The 19,900-nt window shown below is 38.3% G+C and overlaps 1 protein-coding gene across 2 annotated transcripts; it reads right to left on the bottom strand.

Moving 5' to 3' along the window:
* Nucleotides 1-435: 435 nt before the first annotated feature.
* LOC113682643 (serine/threonine-protein kinase Nek9) lies at nt 436-19,883 on the bottom strand. Of its 2 annotated transcripts, XM_089212889.1 has the most exons (30): nt 19,474-19,883; nt 17,060-17,290; nt 16,821-16,891; nt 16,189-16,297; nt 15,724-15,773; nt 15,550-15,631; nt 14,658-14,762; nt 14,466-14,530; nt 14,012-14,062; nt 13,738-13,792; nt 13,146-13,220; nt 12,193-12,255; nt 11,363-11,507; nt 10,771-10,932; nt 10,391-10,429; nt 8,938-8,984; nt 8,627-8,785; nt 8,196-8,254; nt 7,828-7,880; nt 7,126-7,287; nt 6,421-6,597; nt 5,887-5,955; nt 5,401-5,600; nt 4,549-4,689; nt 4,084-4,148; nt 3,510-3,556; nt 3,271-3,326; nt 2,557-2,610; nt 2,209-2,310; nt 436-1,890 (listed from the first exon to the last, which is right to left on the bottom strand). In XM_089212889.1, the coding sequence occupies exons 1-30, from the start codon at nt 19,585-19,587 to the stop codon at nt 1,825-1,827; spliced, it is 2,874 nt and encodes a 957-aa protein (XP_089069015.1). In that variant the 5' UTR covers nt 19,588-19,883; the 3' UTR covers nt 436-1,824. The 2 variants fall into 2 exon arrangements, with proteins under 2 accessions (XP_089069015.1, XP_089069016.1); XM_089212890.1 differs by lacking the exon at nt 2,209-2,310.
* Between the last annotated feature and the right edge of the window lie 17 nt (nt 19,884-19,900).

Below are 19,900 nucleotides of genomic sequence, written 5' to 3' on the forward strand. Positions count from 1 at the left end.
AGGCCCTTAGCACTTCAGTACAAAGTTAAGATATCTGTTGGTAGCACCAACCTGATCACAGAGCTACTAAGTGACAAATTGGTAGTCATGCACTACCTGCAATTTAGATTGCGTGGGAGCGATTCCTCTAGCCACCAAACAATAATTGTTTTCCAAGGTGGTCAAATTCTTCAGTAATCCGAGTAAACAAATAAGGGAATAAAGATAGTTTATAGGTTGAAGTTGTGAACACGGAGTGCTCTCGACAAATTTGGAAACATTTGGCCCAAATCAATGGTTATCAAGGACTGGATTTTACGAGCAAGGAGCGAAACAGTTTGCCAATAAACAAAGTATCATTACTGTTGTTTTTTCGTTTGCACTGCCTCTACAGTCGACAGCTGAGTACTTTAGACTGTACATACAAAGAAACTAAAAGCTATTTCAATGAATATCTCAGTTTCGCCTTCAACAGACAGCAGACGATTTAATTCAATTTATTCTTACTTATTCTGTCCAATAAATAAATCTACATGTTATAACCCATTAACTGATTGACTAATTATGAATAAATATTACAATATCTAGTCTACTATAAATACGTGCTCTACTGCCATCTCATGATAAATAAAGTGCTTATTACTTTCACCCGTGCATTTGTTTAAGGTATTTTCATATGTTTAGTGTTCGTTCATTCTCGAACAAATAAAACGTACTTCCGCGTTCTGCAATAAAATAAACAGCTCTCCTCCCTTGATAAACCTTTTCGATTCTTAAAAAAATATAACATTACTGATAAGAAATTTTACAACCTGGAGTTTTTTCTTAAATATAAACAACGATAAATAAAACGCTGTTGCCTTTGTTTCAATTTCCAAGACAGATCCCCGTTACCTATTAAATAAATTCAAATAGCGGGTTCCTAGTTATCGAAATCTTGTTTTGAATTCATGACTACACCACTGATAGCCTGATAGCCTCAGAGCAGGCTCTCATCACCCGCCCTTCTGTGGGAGCGTATCACACTAATTTCACTTCGCCCGCAACTAAGTGTGAAGCCTAGAGGAACACAAGCCAGTGAGAGTTCTACAAGTAGTCTAGCACTGCTAATGAGCCGTGCCAGACCCCTGACAGGCCTCTACCCGACTCGTCTCCAATCTTCTCGCGGGCGGAAAAAATCGCGCTGCAGCGCTGGTAATGAGAGCCTGCTCGCAAGCTACATCACCTATAGTTAACCAAATTTTCTATAAAAATGTCAATTACATCGCTACTTATGATCGATCAGTCACGCAGTCTCACATTCCTCATAGTTTTTGATCGTTAATTAAAGCCAGTTTTTTAGCTCAGCTAAAAAAACAAGGCCGCCTTGCGTGACACACTAATTTCACTTCTCGTGAAGATGTGGCTAGGTTACGAAATTGTATAACTGATTAACTCACATCTCGCTACCAATACGAAAGCGTAACAGGTTAATGCAAGAACTATGGAAATTTGGCCAAGACGTGCAACGGCACAACAAATTAAGCATACAGTTACACTAAGATGACTTGACCTTCTAACCTGGCGTGACAGAGAGCCATAGGATAACATTCCCTACCAATACACAGCCACTAAGAATGAGGTTCTCGACTAATCTGACTGAGAGAGTAAATTTGCCTCCACGTCGTGCCAGACACAAAATGACCATATTGAAAATATCACTACCTATGTTGTCATGGTTTGGTATACCGTGCTCTGTTGATGAATTCTCTGTTTCTAACGAAAGTCTGAGATTCAACCAGCTACTGAAGTCACAAACCCCTTTTTCGGAGTCCGAGGGAAATACGCGCGATATCCACCGGTATATTACACATCCCAAGTTTCATCGGAGGAGTCGGTAAAGTCGTGAGCTGGACCACTGCTATGTTTCTCCTAAAGTGAAATGTGTACATACATTATGAACATCATTCAGTTTTGCCTGTTTAGGAAACCACCTTTAAAGGAAGACCGCAAAAGCGGGGCAAGCGGGAGAGGGAAGGAACGATTAGCCCTATCCCCTGTCGGTCCTCTTAAAAATCCCACCGACTCTTTCCCGCCCACTCATTCATTCGTCCCCATTGACTGAGAGACTGACACAGTTGAAATAAAACACATTTAAATTGATGCTAGCACAATCGCAACGATTTAAACTGCCTGTTCTTCAAGAAAACACAAGAAACATTACGCTAAAAAAAGAAAAATCGGAATTACCGCTTTATTATCGGAAGTCAGCGCAGAGGCTCGTTGACAATCTTTGTGCCACGAATCGATTAATTCCCAAAACCTCTTCTGGTTTGCGATGTAAGTGGCATTCTGAGGTGTAGAAACAAACAACGAACACTTCAAAAACAAGAGTTTCCTATCTAATCAACCTGTTTCTCTCCTCCTGTGTTTTCATGGATAACAGGTCAGTTTTTCTGATTTTTTAATACGTATAAACCAAAAGATACTACTGATTACTTTCTAGGGAAATGCGTTAAAGCTATTTTTAAAATAACTAACATCCTTTACATGTGATTTGTGTGCGTTGGCTAATTAATTATATCGTGTAAAACGTACCTCTCGCTTTAGAGTTCTCATTTTGGTACTTTGCTGAGCTAAAGTTTCTCTAAGCTACAGAGGTAAAGGCAGAAAAGTTAGCTGAAGTTAGTTTGCGTCGTATATTTTGCTCTTGAGAAAGAAAAAATATTTTTCAACATATAAATGCCTTGTTTTACCAGGATTTCCAGCCCTGAGAAAAGACGTAACAATACACGTGTGAAATTACTATAATTTTTACTTGTGTGTATGATATAAAAGAGAAATTCCATATCTACGCGCGCCCATGCATTATTCTCTATATATCTACCCTGCCTAAAGTGGACTTTGCCGTATTTACGCGGTTCATTATTTGGCGAGAAAACGTGACCTGATCACAGGTTCAAAGGTGAGGATGTTATAAATTGTGAATTTTGAAATCCAGCATTGATTACCATTTCACTAGCCGAGAGATATATTTCAGTCCTAAAATACGCAAGTAACCATAAAAACGCGAAACATACAATTAATCCCAGGATTTGAGAGCGGATTCTCCCTAATTGCTGCCAAGCATTTCCTAGGGGTTAATTTGAGAGAATTTGGTGGCTCATCAATATTACACTCTCTAATTGATGACTTTGTCTACTTATAACACCTTGATATTACATGTTAGTCGCTTCTGTACGTTTAAGACAAATATTTTATCTTGGGTGTGAGAATTTCACTCCAGGCACATCAACAAGAACGAACTATTACCTTTGCATTCTCTTGCTCTAGCTGTAAAAGCCGGGCTGCCATTTCTTGAACATCACCTAAGTTAAAAGAAAAAGATGAAAACATTGATTCGAGTGAAAGATGGCTGGAACAGACATAATTGATTAAAAAAATACGCCCCAATTCATATGAAATGAACACCGCCCAGATGGCCATGGAATTCGGCTTTGCGTGTCACTCGACCACTCATTTTCCCATCGGCCATGAAATAGCAAACGAACCTGGCTGAAGATCACACTGGACCGCTACAGACGTCATCGAGATTTCACTATAAAAGTAATATTACAAAGTTAAAGGAAGCTAGGATTCCTGTCAAATGAAGATAACTAATGAAAAAAGTGATGGGTTCCAACCATATCAACGTATCGAAATTGTTTCAATTGTAGTTGCTTTATTGACCATCAACTATAAGTCATAAGTTTGCTCCACTTGAAAGTTTTCCGACATTTGAATATTGTCTATAGGAATGCAACCGAAAATGTTCCAGGCTCGATGAGTTACTACTATTTGTGATAAGTACAGGACTTCGCTGCGCGCGCTTCAAGTTCCACTATCAATGAACGATTGGAAGGTAGCTAAATACTCAGGATCGAAGAACGCAAGAATTGTTTATTCACACTGTGTGACGATCTCTCCAGAGATATTTTTCAATCCAGTTCCCTCTTTAATACCTTGTTTTTCTTGGTGTTCAATCATTTAGCTTCCATTCATTACAATGGGAGCTTTGAAATAATTCGATTAGGGGATCTGACTTCACAACTTGATAACTTAGTTGACGGTGGCTTCATTACTTACTATTGGTTTGGAGGGGGAGTTGGTGACGGGCCATGTCTGGGAATATACTCAGCTTCACGAAGTTCCTGTAAAAGTAAAATAAGTGATTAATTGGACCAATAACTCTTTATCGCCTCACTGAACGCTTATCATTTAAGCGTCGTAAAATATAAAACAAGGTGGTGCCTATGGCCAATCAGAGCACAGGAAAAAATCACATGGGGCCATTGAGAACCTACAGTGAAGGAAAAATGAGCAACAATGGAGGGGTTTGTTCAGATCTAAATTTGAATGGTTGAGAAAGGGGTGTGCGTTTTCTTGAGCAACAACAGAGCGAAATGAGGGAAAACTAATACCTTACTCATTTGAAACAACAAAGACTCAACCCACCGATGATTTAACAACTACTCCGAAAAAAATACTAATGTATCAGTACAACTGAATTGGAATTTCTAACAAATGGTGGTGCACATTTAACATCCATACATTTTTCAGCCAGCCTGGGACACTGCTCTCAGAATTGGACAAACTACGTTCATTACTGGATGCGTTAGCCTGGGACGGGCTCCTGCTGGAGTTGTGCGAGCTGCTTGAACCAATGGAAATGTACTCCGCCTGATCAAGCTCCTAAGGAGGGAGGGAAGGGTCAGAGTTATCTACATCAAAATGGCGCGGTTACTGAGCCCGTAAAGTCTTAGCAAAGCACTACAAGGGAAACAGGAAGAAAGTTCCAAACAACTAATTAGGAAGTGAGTTGAGTTTTAAAAGTTCCAAAAATTCCGAGCCGGGTATGTGAAACTGTGTAACGTGATCTAGCAGAGGATTTCAAGCAAGAGAAGATTAAAAAGACACGTCGCAGAAGAGGTATTGAAAATACTTTCATCTCTTAACGATAGCTTAAAAAAACTGGGCCCAAAAATGTTATAGATCTTCATAATCCGCAGCATTGTTCTTCATTATTAATCTTTTTTTTTCCAGAGATGACCAAAATGGCACATCTCATTACAATATCGATCCATTTTCCAGTAAAAAAAGTGTCACGAACAAAAGAATTATCTGTAGGACACATTGTTCAATGTAACACCACAATCTAAGAGTCACAATGATACGAGATGTTTGGCAGACAGTGCAGAGGATGAAGCTTTACATCTTGAGAGTGGAAATTTTAACTTTTGGTTTAGGCTTCTCACTCCTTGTGTTTGCTTTTGTGCCAGTGTTAATGTGTTTGCTTTACTTATCCGTTGTTCACATAGCACAAATTTTACTTCGAAATGAAATCACTCGTGGCAGAAAGACTACAGGCGTTTCTTAAGAGGGTAACAATAAATGAAAACTTACATCCTGGAGCCACGCTGGTGGTACACTGCTCTCTCCCAGACTCCTGAGGCCGGAGCCGGGCCCAGGGTCCCGAGGCGAGCGGCCCACACCGGAGTCCTTAGTTTCGCTAAAGTGGACATTCGGAAGGGCGGGGCCACTGTCATGATCGATGTCCAATCTCATCTGCTCTGAAAAGACCGAATCTCCGCCGTTATCACCCGCTGTCGAAGGTACATAAAAATTTGTCGCCTCAGGAAGTGATGGCTTATCTTTTCTTAGGTGTGTTCATTAATCTTTGAGTCTATCCTAAAAGACCTCCGATCGAGAAAAAATAACGAAAAATAATCTATACTTAAATGGATTTCATTTCTCAATTTTGCAGTTTTTGTTGGTTTTCAAACTACAAGCCAATCAAAAAACAGGTTGTGACATGTTTGATACGCATGTCATAAGGATTTATTGCTCTCCGTCTCCCACCCCCCCCTGAGAAATAGCAAGTGCACTCACATGACTGTGACTCCAGAGATCGTCCTTGGGACCCTCCACGTTTGACAGTCCGCGAGCTGAGGACACGTTCTGTGGAAATAAGAATGAAGAAGTCAAAAATTTGCACGAAAATGTGGTCCACTCTTTCACATTTGTAATTCAGTTCACAGATGAGAGAGGTAATTTCCATGTTCAGAAATTCACTTAAACAAAAACACATACCATAACCCTGTATACCATTCACTTCTTTCGCTACACGTAAGTTAGTCTCATTTTTCACAAACGATTCTCTTCATCTTTGCTCTGTTTGAGAATGCGTTGCGTGAGGAACCCATGCTAAACGTCTCTCCCCAGTCCTCGTAAACTTCTTCACACTTCACCTAAAATATCCGCTGGGAGACCGCACATCAACACCAAAATATGACTCTATTACTGGGCCGAAGTCTGCACAAAGATTTCTTTGAAGGGGGGAATAAATGGAGCAAGTAAAAACTGGCCATTCCTATTATAATAAAACTGTTTTCAAAAGTATGTCATGAATTGTTTCATATTTACCAGCCACGATAAGAGAATTCCAGTGTCTACACGCCACGCAAGACATCACGTGTAAGGCACCAAAAATAGGCCTGGGGACAGCTGTGCACGGGATTCCACCCTTTGCCCGTGCGAGGCTGTCAGTCAATACACCAAGTCGACCATTGTCGCCCCTACCCCACGAGTAGATCTGATTATCTGAGAAAAAAGGGGAGCATGTTAAAAAAAAACTAGCCATACAGTCAGTTCTCATCTGACGGACAACTCCTGCCAAATCTCCAGACGAGATTATACATATTTGACGAAAAAACTCTTTTATTTCTGACATCTGGACACCTTCCTCGGTCCTAAAAGCATGATGCTATTGTTTCGGACGCTAGTCTTCATCTTTGGATATCAAAGCAGAATTGCTTGATTTGATTTGCGCTCTTTCAGCCACTAATCAAAATTGAAGTGCGACGATGTTACAGATTTCCACGCTATATCTGAGGTGGTCTAGATCACTGTGTCCGCCAAACATCTAAAAAACTTCAATTTTTTTTCCTGGACCATCGCCCTGGTTGAACTTTCCCCTAACGGTATGTTCGTGCTCTCCGTTGTTACGGACTTTCGCTATTGCAGACACCATCGGTGTCTCCAGACACATCATTGGACTGTGCTTTAAACAGAACAGTACGAGTAAATATCCATAGACTCAGACAATATGAGCCTGTGTAAATCGCTTACCTGCGGTAGCAACAACGGTGAAGTCATCTCCACATGCAGCATGTACAATCTTTTTACCGACCATTTCTCCACCGATGATAGAGGGCCCCGCCCGGGGTTTGAAATCCCCCACCCCCAACTGCCCGAACCTATTGGACCCCACTGTTATCAGCCGGCCGTAGGCTGTGAACAAGTCAAAAAGAAAAAAGGTTAACGGAAAGCTAACCTTGAAATTAAAGTGACTTCGTTGTACTCGAGTTCAATCTCGCAACTTGCGAGAAAATATAGAATCAACCCTAAGGACAATAATACGGAAATTTGTCTGGCCCATTTGATTGGTTGTCTCGCCGTTTAAATTTACGTGCAAAAGTAAAAAGCAATCAGAAGCTACTCTTCAAAAGTTAATAAACTTCAGCCTGCTCGCTTTCTCTCTCGAAACTCCTAAGGAGGCTGAACCCTGATGAAGCAACTTCACAGAAATGTTCTAGCGCCACTGATTAGCTGTTTCTCCGTCTACAATTTACGCGCTTAAGTTACAACCAATAAAAGGCAGCATACGAAGCAATATAAATGTAGAACTCGAAACTCTACCAAGAGTGCTTGCAGGTCATTTCAGATCATTCTTCTAACGAGAAAACAACCAAAATTTAGACATAGACACTTTGAGCTATCGGCCGCGACACATTTTTACTAAACTTCGCCTTCCGTGGCCGACAAGCTTACCGTCTATAACAGCTGAATGTGATCTCCCGGCTGAAACAGTGGTTATGCTGTACCTGAAAAAGTAATAATAAAAATAAACAAAAAAACAAACAAACAAAGAAAAAAACATCATTAAAGGCGGTGTCAGTCAACGTAATCTTAATACCACTAAATTCAACGGTTGCCTGGCAACTTCTTATCGTTAAGTCTTGTACAGAAGCAAATGGGCCCACACAGTCATAGCTTTTCCCAACGACAACTAAGATTAAATCTATTTCCCTTAGCTGGGATACTAATCCATTGCAGATCACCTCCCTCAGCATTGCGCCTTTGAAATACGAAAAAATGAAGGAGAAAGAGCAAACTAGTATTTTTAAGAAGGTACTCACTTGTTAAGAGGCATAACAGGTTTAGGAAGAGTGACGTATGGTAAGTGACCTGTGGTTGACTGAAAATGAAACAAGCACGTCACCGATTAGATGACGTAGAGGTACAACAAACGGCTTTTGAATGTTTGATCACCGCACAATTCAACAGAAAAAAAAGGGCAATTCAAAACAGAACAACTTCAATAGCTAATCGCAAAACTTGTACTCCATAAAATCAGAATCACTTGTTTATAAATATCTTAATAAGATGCTAAATTTTCTGCTTCAAGACTTGCACTGAGAATGGTAGAAGAAAGTCAGAGAATTTTCATACTTATGTTATTCCCTCTTTTGCAAAATTAATCCCGTAGATAATTTGAATTTTCCACAGAGGCAAGCGAACTAGAGTTCTTTGTGCAAAAGAGTCACATTTAGCAGTAAAACGCATGCACCTTTGTCTGTCTTTTCCTGAGTGACTGTGGTGTATCAAGTCCTAATTGATTATCTTCATTGTTACCAAAACCCAACAGTCGTCCAGTTGAGGTCAGCAAGAACGTAAAATCTGAGCCGCAGCACACTGACGTAACCTTACACTGCAGTGGTACAGCCACCTGGCACAAAATACATTAAGAGTACGATTAATTTGAATTGTGACGAGTAAGGGATTTCAATTCTTCCCGTAATTTGCGAGCATAGAGTTCTATGGAAGCCTATTCATCGTCATAACAAAATAAATAAATTTTAACAAATCAGTGCAGTTTACCTTTTGTGGGGCAGCACAATCGTCTTCATTTCCAAGACCCAAACGACCTTGAAAGGAAAAAAAACAGCTGAATTAGAAAACTGCTACGACCTGACTGCATGCAAAGATTACAAAAATCAAAGTGCTCTGTGAGCAAACTCGTGAATTGACACATGATTTTTTGGATTATGTTTAATGTTAGCTGGTTTAGGGAATTGTGTGGTTGATTGTCATATCTAGAGTACGAGCAGTAGTTCAGTGTTCGTAGCAAAGAAACAAAGTAACGTTGGGATAAGAAGGAATTACAACTGAAATGATCATGCTATCACATTTGACAAGGGTGGACGATGTCATGTGTTTTAAACGTCTATCATTTTTGTTTCTGGTTCAAAAGAAAAGGTTGGAAGTAAATGTGGGTAAAAAGTGAAATTCACTGTCTATCATTATAAATATTAGAAAACCAAGGCAATACTGTCTTAGTGAAAACATTAACGATTCCCTCTTTATCAAATGAGACAAACGGAAACGAGTTTTGAGTGATATAACTAAGCCAAAACTGCCACCGTCAGTTTGGATCTCCGCCTGGGTAGATTTTAGTCACGTGCTAGGCAACGTATAATCAAGAACAAGATAGAATTTCATTTCAGGCCTATTTATCAATTTTGTGGTGTATAACTTTCGCATTCTAGTACGTAGTATTTATTTTGAATCTTCAAATTGTCTTGAAACTTAAAATAAAATTGTTCTTTAAAAATTCACTGAAAATCGGTAGCTAAAATTGTTTGTTTAGGTGTTATTTGATTTTCGTGATAACTTGTAATTTCGTCAGTCGCCGGCATCTTCTGTTACTTCACACAGGAAAAACACACGATACGAAACGTAATGATCGATTTTGTCCTCAATCTCACGCCATAACAGAAAAAGCTTTTGAACATCTGTAAACTCTGAGCGCTTCGCAGGAAGTGATATTTTCAATGAATCTTCGAATTGTTTTCAAGTTCAAGGAATGTAAATTACAATTTTATGAAAAGCGAAGGTTGTTCTGTTATTTAAGTGTGAATCCTTGTTGAAACTAAAACGAAAAAAAAAAAAACTCTTTTAAGATTATCATTGGCTTCTTTTTCACCCCACCACTATTCTTAGCAACAAAGGTCGCCATTTCGTTTGTTTATTGCTCGCCAAAAACTATCAAATGCACTCAAAAGCCTAAAATCGAAAAAAAGTTTACAGGAATCGACCAATCGAGCGAGCGAGCGAGCGAGTGCCATTCTTCACATCATATCTATAACTCGCTCTTGCGCATGCGCGCAACTTACGGGTTAAAAAACGGAGTAGACGACTGCAAAGCTATGCTCCCACTTATATCAACAACGAGTACGTGAGGCTGTATAGCATTGTTTCCTAGCGGAAACTCAAGAATGCAAAACGTTGTCCTTTTTTGCTTAAGTTCAATTTCAGAGATAGGTAAACTTACCGTATTCGCCGCACCCCCACGAATAAACTTCTTTCGAAACTGCAACAAGGAAAAGGTTAAAACGACGTTTAACACGATCAACAAGTATACTTAAGTGGGGCAAATTAAGCGTACTTTTATTCGCTTCATTTGCCCTTGCATGGGTTTGGTTTAAATTCATCGGGTTTTCTGTCAAGAAGTGGTTGAAACCAAACTGGATACAAACCAACACAAATGGCGGATTCGGTTCATGTATTTTACCCGTGCAGGACACGGCTTACAAAATTTCACCATGAGCTCTGATTGGATCGCCGCGCCCTATCAACATGTTGTGATTGGCAAAATGAGGTCATATCAGTTTCAGGGCCAGTATTAACAACTAGAATGCGATGCAAACTAACCCGTAACAGCTACAACATGACACTCGCCACACGCTATTTGTAGCACAGGATTATCAACAAAGAATTCCACTTTGTAAGGCGTTACGACTTCTTCGTCCAACTCGTTATTACAACCAATGCAGCCCCAGTAGTCAGACCCAAATGTGTACAATGCACCTTCCTCTGGTGAAAAATAAATGGATATCTGTATCAGAATTCTCCCCAACAGCTTTCATACACCTCCTACATATTGGTTTATGAGAATTCGATTTTAGGTCAAGAATTACATTAAAACGATTTAACGTTAAGAGCCAAAGAGGATTGCCCTGAGGTTGATAGAGTTGCTGGGGCAGAGAGACACCGCTGACGTGAGAAGAAAGTAGAGGAGGGCCAAGATGTTTAGGGATGAAGGAGATTGAGACAGAGTACCAATTTACCCCATGTTCCCGCTGGGTTAGCTAATCAGAAAACTGGATCCGCTTCATCTCACCTGTTCCTGGCCAAACAATAAAATTTGTTATCGGAAAACTCTCGTGGAAACACGTCGTAATGGATCTATGGCGACCTTTGATGAACTTACACAAGAGTGCTGCTACAAGACATACAACTGTACCTGTTACGCATGCAGTGAATTCATCTCCACAGCCCACTTGTTTGATAGAAATTCCGTGTAAAGCTTCAACTGGTTTGGGAATGCGATAAGAGGCGGTATCTCCATGCCCTAATTGCCCCACCATCTGCTTACCGCCATGAGCATTCTTAAACAGAGAGATATTATCAAGGTGAAATTAATCCAGGATTACGTTGGTATTGCTTTACAAGGCTCTGTGATTGGTCAAGAAAACTCCAACCACCCTCAACAAATCAGATGCAAGTCTACATCCAATGGACACTCATGTTTCGGGTAGTTTCCTGGTTTATGCTTTCATATTCCATTGGCTAAAAGTGATATTTTCGTGTTCTGATCGGCTTTGACCGACTACTTACAAGGCGATTCTGGTTTCTCGACGAACCTTCCAAAATAACACCTTGAGCGACTTAGTTCTTCAGTTTCAGAGGGTGTAGGTTTCCAAAGAAATTGTAGACAATTTGGTTTTAACAACAGTATTTATAAATTGGCCATCGGAAAAATTCTCTAAAGCTGGCGTTTTGAGCACTGACAATTCGTCATTCGTTCTAACAAAGGGCTAACGCTCGTAACATCAGCTTTAGAAACTCCTTACGGCGGCCAGTTTTCATCATCAATTCAGCTGATGAAACCAAAGGAACTTCAGTTTGTTTGGGGGCAAAAAGTACTTTCGATAAAGATGCTAACACGTGTGTCCCATTCCAATATTGACACAAAAAAATCACTGATCTGGGTAACAAACAGGCGACGGTTAGAAGAGGTTACTAATTAAAAAAAAAAAGGTATTTTGAATTTGAAGAAAATTTCATACTTACAGCCCATGTAAATAATTCATTTTCAACAGTGACAACAGCAAAATGAGACTGACCAACAGCAAGCTGAAATTGAATGAAAATATCTCTGATTGCAGACTTAACAGAAAAGTCAAACTGGATAACAGCTGTGAAAATCACTCAAAATTAGTACCCTGCAGCTCTGGCCGGGAGAGCTGAACACGTCATAAATTTTTTGATCGTTTAACATTATCCAAATGGTTAACAGTAACATCTTTGACACCATGTCAGCATGTCATGTCGTGCCAAGGGTAGTAGATGAGTGGGAGACTGGGGAGACCTAGGTGCTGAGAGTGAAGCGTCTGGGAAAAGAATGAAATAGCAGACAATCGCGATCACAGGAGTGAGAACGTTCGCCTCTCGATATTGTGGCGCTTCCTTATTCCCAGGGTTTATTCTGGAAATGGGTGCCCTAAAAGGTGTTTGAACGTATTTTCGATGTATATTCAGTGAGAAAACGAAGAGGAGAAAAGAAAATTAGACAGTGAGGCGATATAGCTGCTCTCGTATCAGTTTTGATGTCATTTAAATTCTTAAGTGTGCATGCACTTTGTTTTAAAAGCAAAATATTTCTTTATAATGATTCTTGTACGAAGGCGCAATTTTTTCGCCCTATTTGACCTTGAGACGTATATTGCTAGTTTTTCGCTTCAATTCTTCACTGCATTGCGGAATCCCTGTGTCCTAGAACAAACCTTCTATTCTTCATCCTGGAAACACAAGTGGGCCAAATTAATGTCCCATATGCAGGTCTCTCCTTCTATCCACAAAGAACGAAACACCAAAAATGTTTCAGTTGGAACAGGTGGCCTCGTTGAATGTACCACTGCTAAACTCCATGGAAATTTATTCTAACGTTTGTACTGACAATGATCTTGGCCTACCAGGGCATAACCTGACATGAGTAAAAGAAAATGAACAGAAGGTAAATTCACCTGCAGGGCAGAATGACCTCCCTGGAACATGTCAACTTTGTGAGGAGTTTGTTTACCACCACCCCAGTAGAATACCTGCAACCAAAAATAAGAGAAATACATATATTGTTTGATGCTCATCCTTACCCTAACCAATAACATATTATCTAAAAGTATATCCTTGCAATATCATAATTTATTTTACAACTGGCAGCGCCTTTGGACGATATGAAGCGAATCCTGTGCTCTGATTGGCTACCTGAGCGGGAAACATGAGCCCAACTTGCCCGCTCGGAATTGCCCGCTTAGATCCCGCGCAAAAATTGAAAACAAAAACAGAGAATTGACGTGAACTCGTCTCAGTCCATAAAAACACAAAAAGAACAAAAAGGAACTCGGCCAATATCAAACCATCGTTACCTCACGCTTGGTCAATAACGCATATATCCTCTGCAATAATGGACATGCGACGGATCTGATAACGTTTAAAGTTTATTCACAAGGACGAGAAATGCATTACTCATTGTTGAAGTGATCAGGCACGTTGCATGAAAGTGAGATTCTGATGCAAATACACTACATAAGGGGCTAATCGCTTCATCAAGTTTCTTACCTCGCTCGTTTTGGCTGTAATCACAGGAACAACTTCAGTTGATCCACTGACTAGCCTGAAAAAGTAGAGGTAGAACAAAATACCCTTTCAGTTTCGAGGACTTGTGCATGAGATCGACGAGTCTTGAGAACTACATCGCAAGTTGAGTGTCGGCTGTAACTAGCAGAGTTAAATATTATTTTAATGTAACGACTTTGTGAAATGGTCTTCCACTGGAGTTAAAATATTGCTGGTGTAGAGGAAAATTAAAAATATAAGAATACACATACTGTACCTGGCCCGCCTGGTTGAAGAATTTAGTTCCCAAACTTTTTTTTCCATCTCTCTTTGAGCACAGGAAGAAGAGGAAGATGAAAAGGCAAAAAAAAAGAGAATTATAAGATTGCTTTTCCTGTAACTGACTTTTAAATGATCCAATATTCTGTTCTGCTTTGATTTCAGTGCACCTCAAAACCTTCTTGGCAAGCAAAAATAAAAAAAAAGCTACTTGAATAAACATTGATTGAAAAAAATTATTGCTGTCACTCTTGGGTCATATTTCTTCAGTGTTAATAATGGCTCTGGCTATCCTTCTGTTAATATTTCCATAACTTTTTTGCATAACTTTTAGGAACCCATTTAACATAACTATGTAATTAATGATTACCAGTCATTACATGTACCTACGTTCCATTTCTTACACAAACTGATTTGGAGATCTTTGAAAGGAATGGGTGAGTCACACATACCTTCCCAAATTGCTCAACAAAGGCATAGCAAGAACTCCATTGATTGATGGCCGGTCTTCAGGATTCTAGTGTCAAATTAAAGTACATGTAATTGTTTCAGAAATACAATGTGGTCAGATTTCAAAGATGTAGAGTTTAGCTGAAGGCCTCTAGACTAAAAACCAATGTGCATGAAATTTCTTTCCTCCTGACCTGCGACAACAGGACTTTTACCAGGCTGTTCATGTCTTGAGTATACTGTGGATCAATATCGTCATATTTCCCTTTCACTATTTCAGATACTAATCTAAGAGGATTCTAAGAGAGAAGAACATTGTTAGTGTTTTTACAAGGAAACACAAAGAACCCCTTTAATTTTCTAGATCATCATTATTTTAGCAGTAGGTATAAGACTTGGTGTAGGCTTTGCAATTTGTTACCCAATCATCTGAGAAACAGCTTCAATTTTAATCCCTTCACTTATTGTTCAAAGTAGGTACAAATTGATATGCAAAATAATGTATATAATTTTGTTTGATTAAATTATTCCTAAATAAAACGGGCACTCTTAATATTCAGGTTGTATGGGATTTGAACCCATGACCTCTGTGATATTGGTGCAGAGCTCCAGCAACCAAGGTAACAAACCATCTGGGAGTTGGTCTTTTTGTTTGTTTGTAATAAACCCATGAAGTGATGATTGAATTACTGTCAATATAAGGATAGCATGTTGCTGAATTACAGTTTCATTACTGGGAAGATTGTTCTCATGCTCATTTATTAATCCACATGAATTTTTTTTAAGGTTTCATTTTCACAGTTGCTCATTAAATTATAAGTAATGCTCATCATTGCGAGGACCTCATCTTAATTTACATGTAGTAATTCTACACTTCAAGTCTAACTCATAATGAATATTTTTTCAAGCTTTATTTTCATTACAGCTTATAAGTAGTGTTCTTTTGTTCTTTACTGTGAAGATCACTCTAACTTGTCCTCAATTGTTATTATTATTACCAACATTATTGTTACATTATTATTTCTAATCATTATCATTGTAATTATTATTATTATTATTATTATTATTATTATAATTATTACTTACAGTTGCATCAAACACTTTTTTTAAGGTGAGCATCTCATATAGGACACACCCCAGAGCCCACATGTCACTCTTTTGGTTGTACCTTTAAGTGAAAGTCAAATTCAATCAACAATGGCCCTTAACAGGAATGAACTAAATATAAGAAATAAATCAAACCCAAGAACAAGTACTTACTTTTGTCCCTGGACAATCTCTGGTGACATATAATATGGTGTTCCAACAACCTAAAAACCATCACAGACTATGAATTGCTTTGAAATGGAAAAAAAAAATGAAAAAAAAATGAAAAAAAAACTTTTAAGATAAATCTAATATTTTGATGTACATAGCATCTTAATTCTTGCAACTTTTTTGTTGCTCAGTTCAACCCCAATTTCTGCTCTTTGAACTGAATGATGAATTTATGAGAAATTGTTGAGATCAATTAAGACAAAATACAATCATGTACCTAGTTTATTTAATAATTATCAGTCTGTAGTAATTTAAAAGCTTACATGTACGTAAGAATAAAAAGTTGCTTGACAGTTTGATTGCTTGATTCGTGTAAAGGCCAAGGTGACTACACTGATATATAATTATATAGTACCTCAACCTTTCTTATAGATCAGAAAAAAATAAACTCTGAGACACTTTTCTTACAGATTCTGCCATGTATTCTTTGGAGCTTTTTAATACAGTTGCTATGCCAAAGTCTCCTAGTTTCACCAGTCCAGATTTGGTCAGGAAGATGTTTAAGGTCTTGATATCTCTAACAAGAAAAACAAACACAGTGTTTCATTATCATGCCTTAAAACTTAACAATTATCATGACCTGCTCTGCCCCTGAATTGTCTGCTTTCTTGAAAACTTTAGACAAAAATCTCAGTTTTAGGGCCAAATGGGATGGCTTCAGCTTCAAGTGTATGGCCTAGTGAGATGCAGGTTGAAAGAAGAGAGAAGAAAACCAAAAAGTGATGGTCATTTGATAAAACTGACCATCACTTTTCGTCACCTATCAATAATGTGGGGTGGGGCAGAGGAGTATTTGGCTCTTAGTAATGATGCTCCCTCTGTTTTTCATAACATCTGGCCAAATATTTTCTCTTCTGTCCCTTTTATTCAGTTTGCAAGGACATTATAATATCTACTGTGTTTGCTTAGAAAAAAAAATGACCCAGTATTTCTCTTCATTCCCCTCCATTCACTCAGTAAGATGAACGTGATAAATGTATCTATTAGCTTTGAGAAAAGTACTCAACATCAAAAAGTATTGAATGAAAAGACTCAATTACCTATGAACAACACCACATTCATGAATATGACTCATTCCAGAACAAATTTGAAAGAAATACCAGATCACAATCTGAAATGAAAAACGAAATTAAAGTTTTCACCATTGAAAATAGATCTGTGATTTATTTCATCACTACCACAAGTACAGTACCTGTACCATTAGTTAGGGTAGCAATATCAACTAAAAAAACACACAAAATTTAACTGGCCAATAGGACATTGAGAATTGTATGAGTACCTCCTCAGCAAATAATTCCTTTTGACCATATATCTTGTCATTCAGAGTTCCACCATTGCAATATTCCATCTCAATGAGCAGTGATGTACCATCAATGTAATGATTAAAATATGTCACAATATTAGTGTGATTTAGTAAGGAGAGAATTTCCACTTCTTTTTCTGCATCCACTCTCTCCTTGTCAGTTGCTCGACTCAAGTTCACTTCCTTTACAACAACAAGCACATTGTCCTAAATAGGAAATCACATAACAAAACAACTAATCACAAACAGTAGTAAACAACATTAAATTTATCAATCAAAAACAAAATCTGTTTGAACTATTAAAAGCAGACTGATTATTTCTCAAAATAGTTGCTAATATTGAGATGAAATCAATGGCAGGATTATGACTGACAGGTGGGACTCACAGGGAAAGAGGTAGTAGAGAATGACATGCAGACTTGTTAAGCCCCAAAGAAGGCTTGATACATTGGAAAAAGACATAACTTTAAAAAGACAACTGATTGGCTGTAACACAACAGGAAAAACAGAAACTTATCGGTTCTGCCAGTGTCACATTGTAAGGACCCTTGACTCTACCAGCCTATTGACAGTTAACCATGTAGGCCTGTTAAACCCCAAAGAAGGCTTAGTACATTGGAAGAAGACCTAACTTTAAAAACACAACTGATTCGCTGTAACACAGTAGCAAAACAGAAACTTTTAGGATCTGCTGGCCAGTGGGCCAACAGTTGGCTGCCAGTCCATAGGCAGTCCATCGACTGTAGGCTGATGTATTGACCAATGCATCTGCCAACATGTTGTTTGGATTGGATTTGTTACCTTATCTCAAAATACTGTTATCAAACACTTCAGTACAAATCAAGTGCCCACTATTTAGTGCTAATTGCGTGTCATCCAATTACAATATTTCAACAATTGCTCCCTTATCAAAGTTAATAGGCATCCATCTTTTTTTTGTGTGTGTCACGTGTTGTAATATAAACCTTTGATTCCAAAGGTGAAAAAATGTCATTTTAAACTTGAATAAACAATACAAGATCCTACATGATTGTCAGCTTATTCAGGAGCAAAGAGGAGCTGGTTTTAAAAATCTCCACAACTTGATGTGTTGATAAATGAGACACGCTCTGCCCAACAAGTAAGAATAACAAGTCAAAGAATTTGAAGTATTTCTCAAGTAGTGACCTCTGCAGATCCACTCATTATAAGCATGCAGTGCAATCCTTTGAGTATTAACTTGTCTTGTCTTATTATTTCCCTGGATATCAAATGACAGTAATCTAAATCCAGACAGGATTAGTTATCCTAAACAGCTTATGATAAAACCAAACATTTCAAGTGCAGCTTTCAAAAAATAAACCTCTCACATTTCTTTGATGAGTAACATTATATCTGAAACTCACCAACACTGCATTATCATAAGCTGATTATCACTATTATAACCACTTGCTTACACTTCTACTGATTCCTGAATAACTATTTCTATAGCTCGCTGCATGATGCTCTGAAGATTAAATTTATTTCTTTTAATCAGATTTAAATAAAGTGCCAGATTAAGGCAAGCTTATATTTTCAAAGGTCACTTGAGTACACTTCCACATTTGAACTTAACAAAATGCTGAAAATTACACCCTTACTAACGTGGGGACAATGAGACAACTTGATCTCTTTGACTCAGAGTAAAATATTGTACACTGCTAAATAAGCTACCAAAATTGTGTGAAACTTATTTATTGAATGATCTTGAAATCGTCTCTGGTCTTGGAAAAAATAAACTGCAAATTAAGCTGTAAATTTTTCTCTTTTTAAACGTTTAGTAAGCATTTTAGCCTCTTGATAGATAGGTTTGGTAAATTATATCCCTCTGAGTATTGAAAAAATGTACACATAAATAGAGAAATTATGTTATAAAAGCGGAAAATTTAGCTACCAATGCGGAATTTTAGCCACTTTAATAACTTAAGCTTGATTAAAAACACAAATTTATTCAGAGCTTTCAACATGTGGCAACTTGATACAAGTATGCGCTCAAACTACCATCATTTTTTTTATGTCAAAAACATTAGTTTGCCAAAGCCATTTTAATCAATTAAGATGCAGACTTTATCATGAAGAAGTAACTTCTCCTATAATCAAATACAATTGCAATTCGTTCAAAGTCAACAAAAGCGATTTCCATCTTTTTCAATCATTTCGGCAGGTGGTCTCTCTAAGAATCAAATAAATTTGCCACGAACAGAAAAATATTTGATATCCAGCATCTTAAAAAATATTTCAACACTTTTCTGCTGTAAAGACCGCTGGAGAGAGATAAAATTTGCAAAATGGATAGAGTTTGCACACTTTGCCTAGATCGATGCAGACTAGCTTGTGGTGGCAAAACGCAGACTGACTTCCCATTTTCCTACCTCTGTTTTGCGATACAAAACTGCCTCGCCGAATGCCCCACGTCCCAAGGTTCGTACCCTTGTGTATGGTTCTTCCGATGCTCTGCCATCAGTGAACGATTCATCCGCCATCATCAAGACGGAGGGAAACAATCACACTAAACAGCGAGATTTAGATGTCACTTGCATCGATCAAGGACATCGTATTCCACGCGATTTCTCGCGCGCGTACTCGTTCTTCGAAATATTGCCTACCGAGACGCATTCAGCCTCGGAATGAATGGATAATGTCTTAATATATAATGCAAAAAAATGAAGCCCTACTACAGAAAAAAAGCGATCATTATTTCCTCGTGAGGAAACTAGAAACCATGTTTATGCGAGCGCAGCGACAAAGTATAAACCAGCTGATGGAGACGCCTATGTAAATGTATTTATCAGCGGACTT

Source organism: Pocillopora damicornis, chromosome 7 (genome assembly GCF_964200805.1).
Source record: "Pocillopora damicornis chromosome 7, jaPocDami1.2, whole genome shotgun sequence".
Classification (NCBI taxonomy): domain Eukaryota; kingdom Metazoa; phylum Cnidaria; class Anthozoa; order Scleractinia; family Pocilloporidae; genus Pocillopora; species Pocillopora damicornis.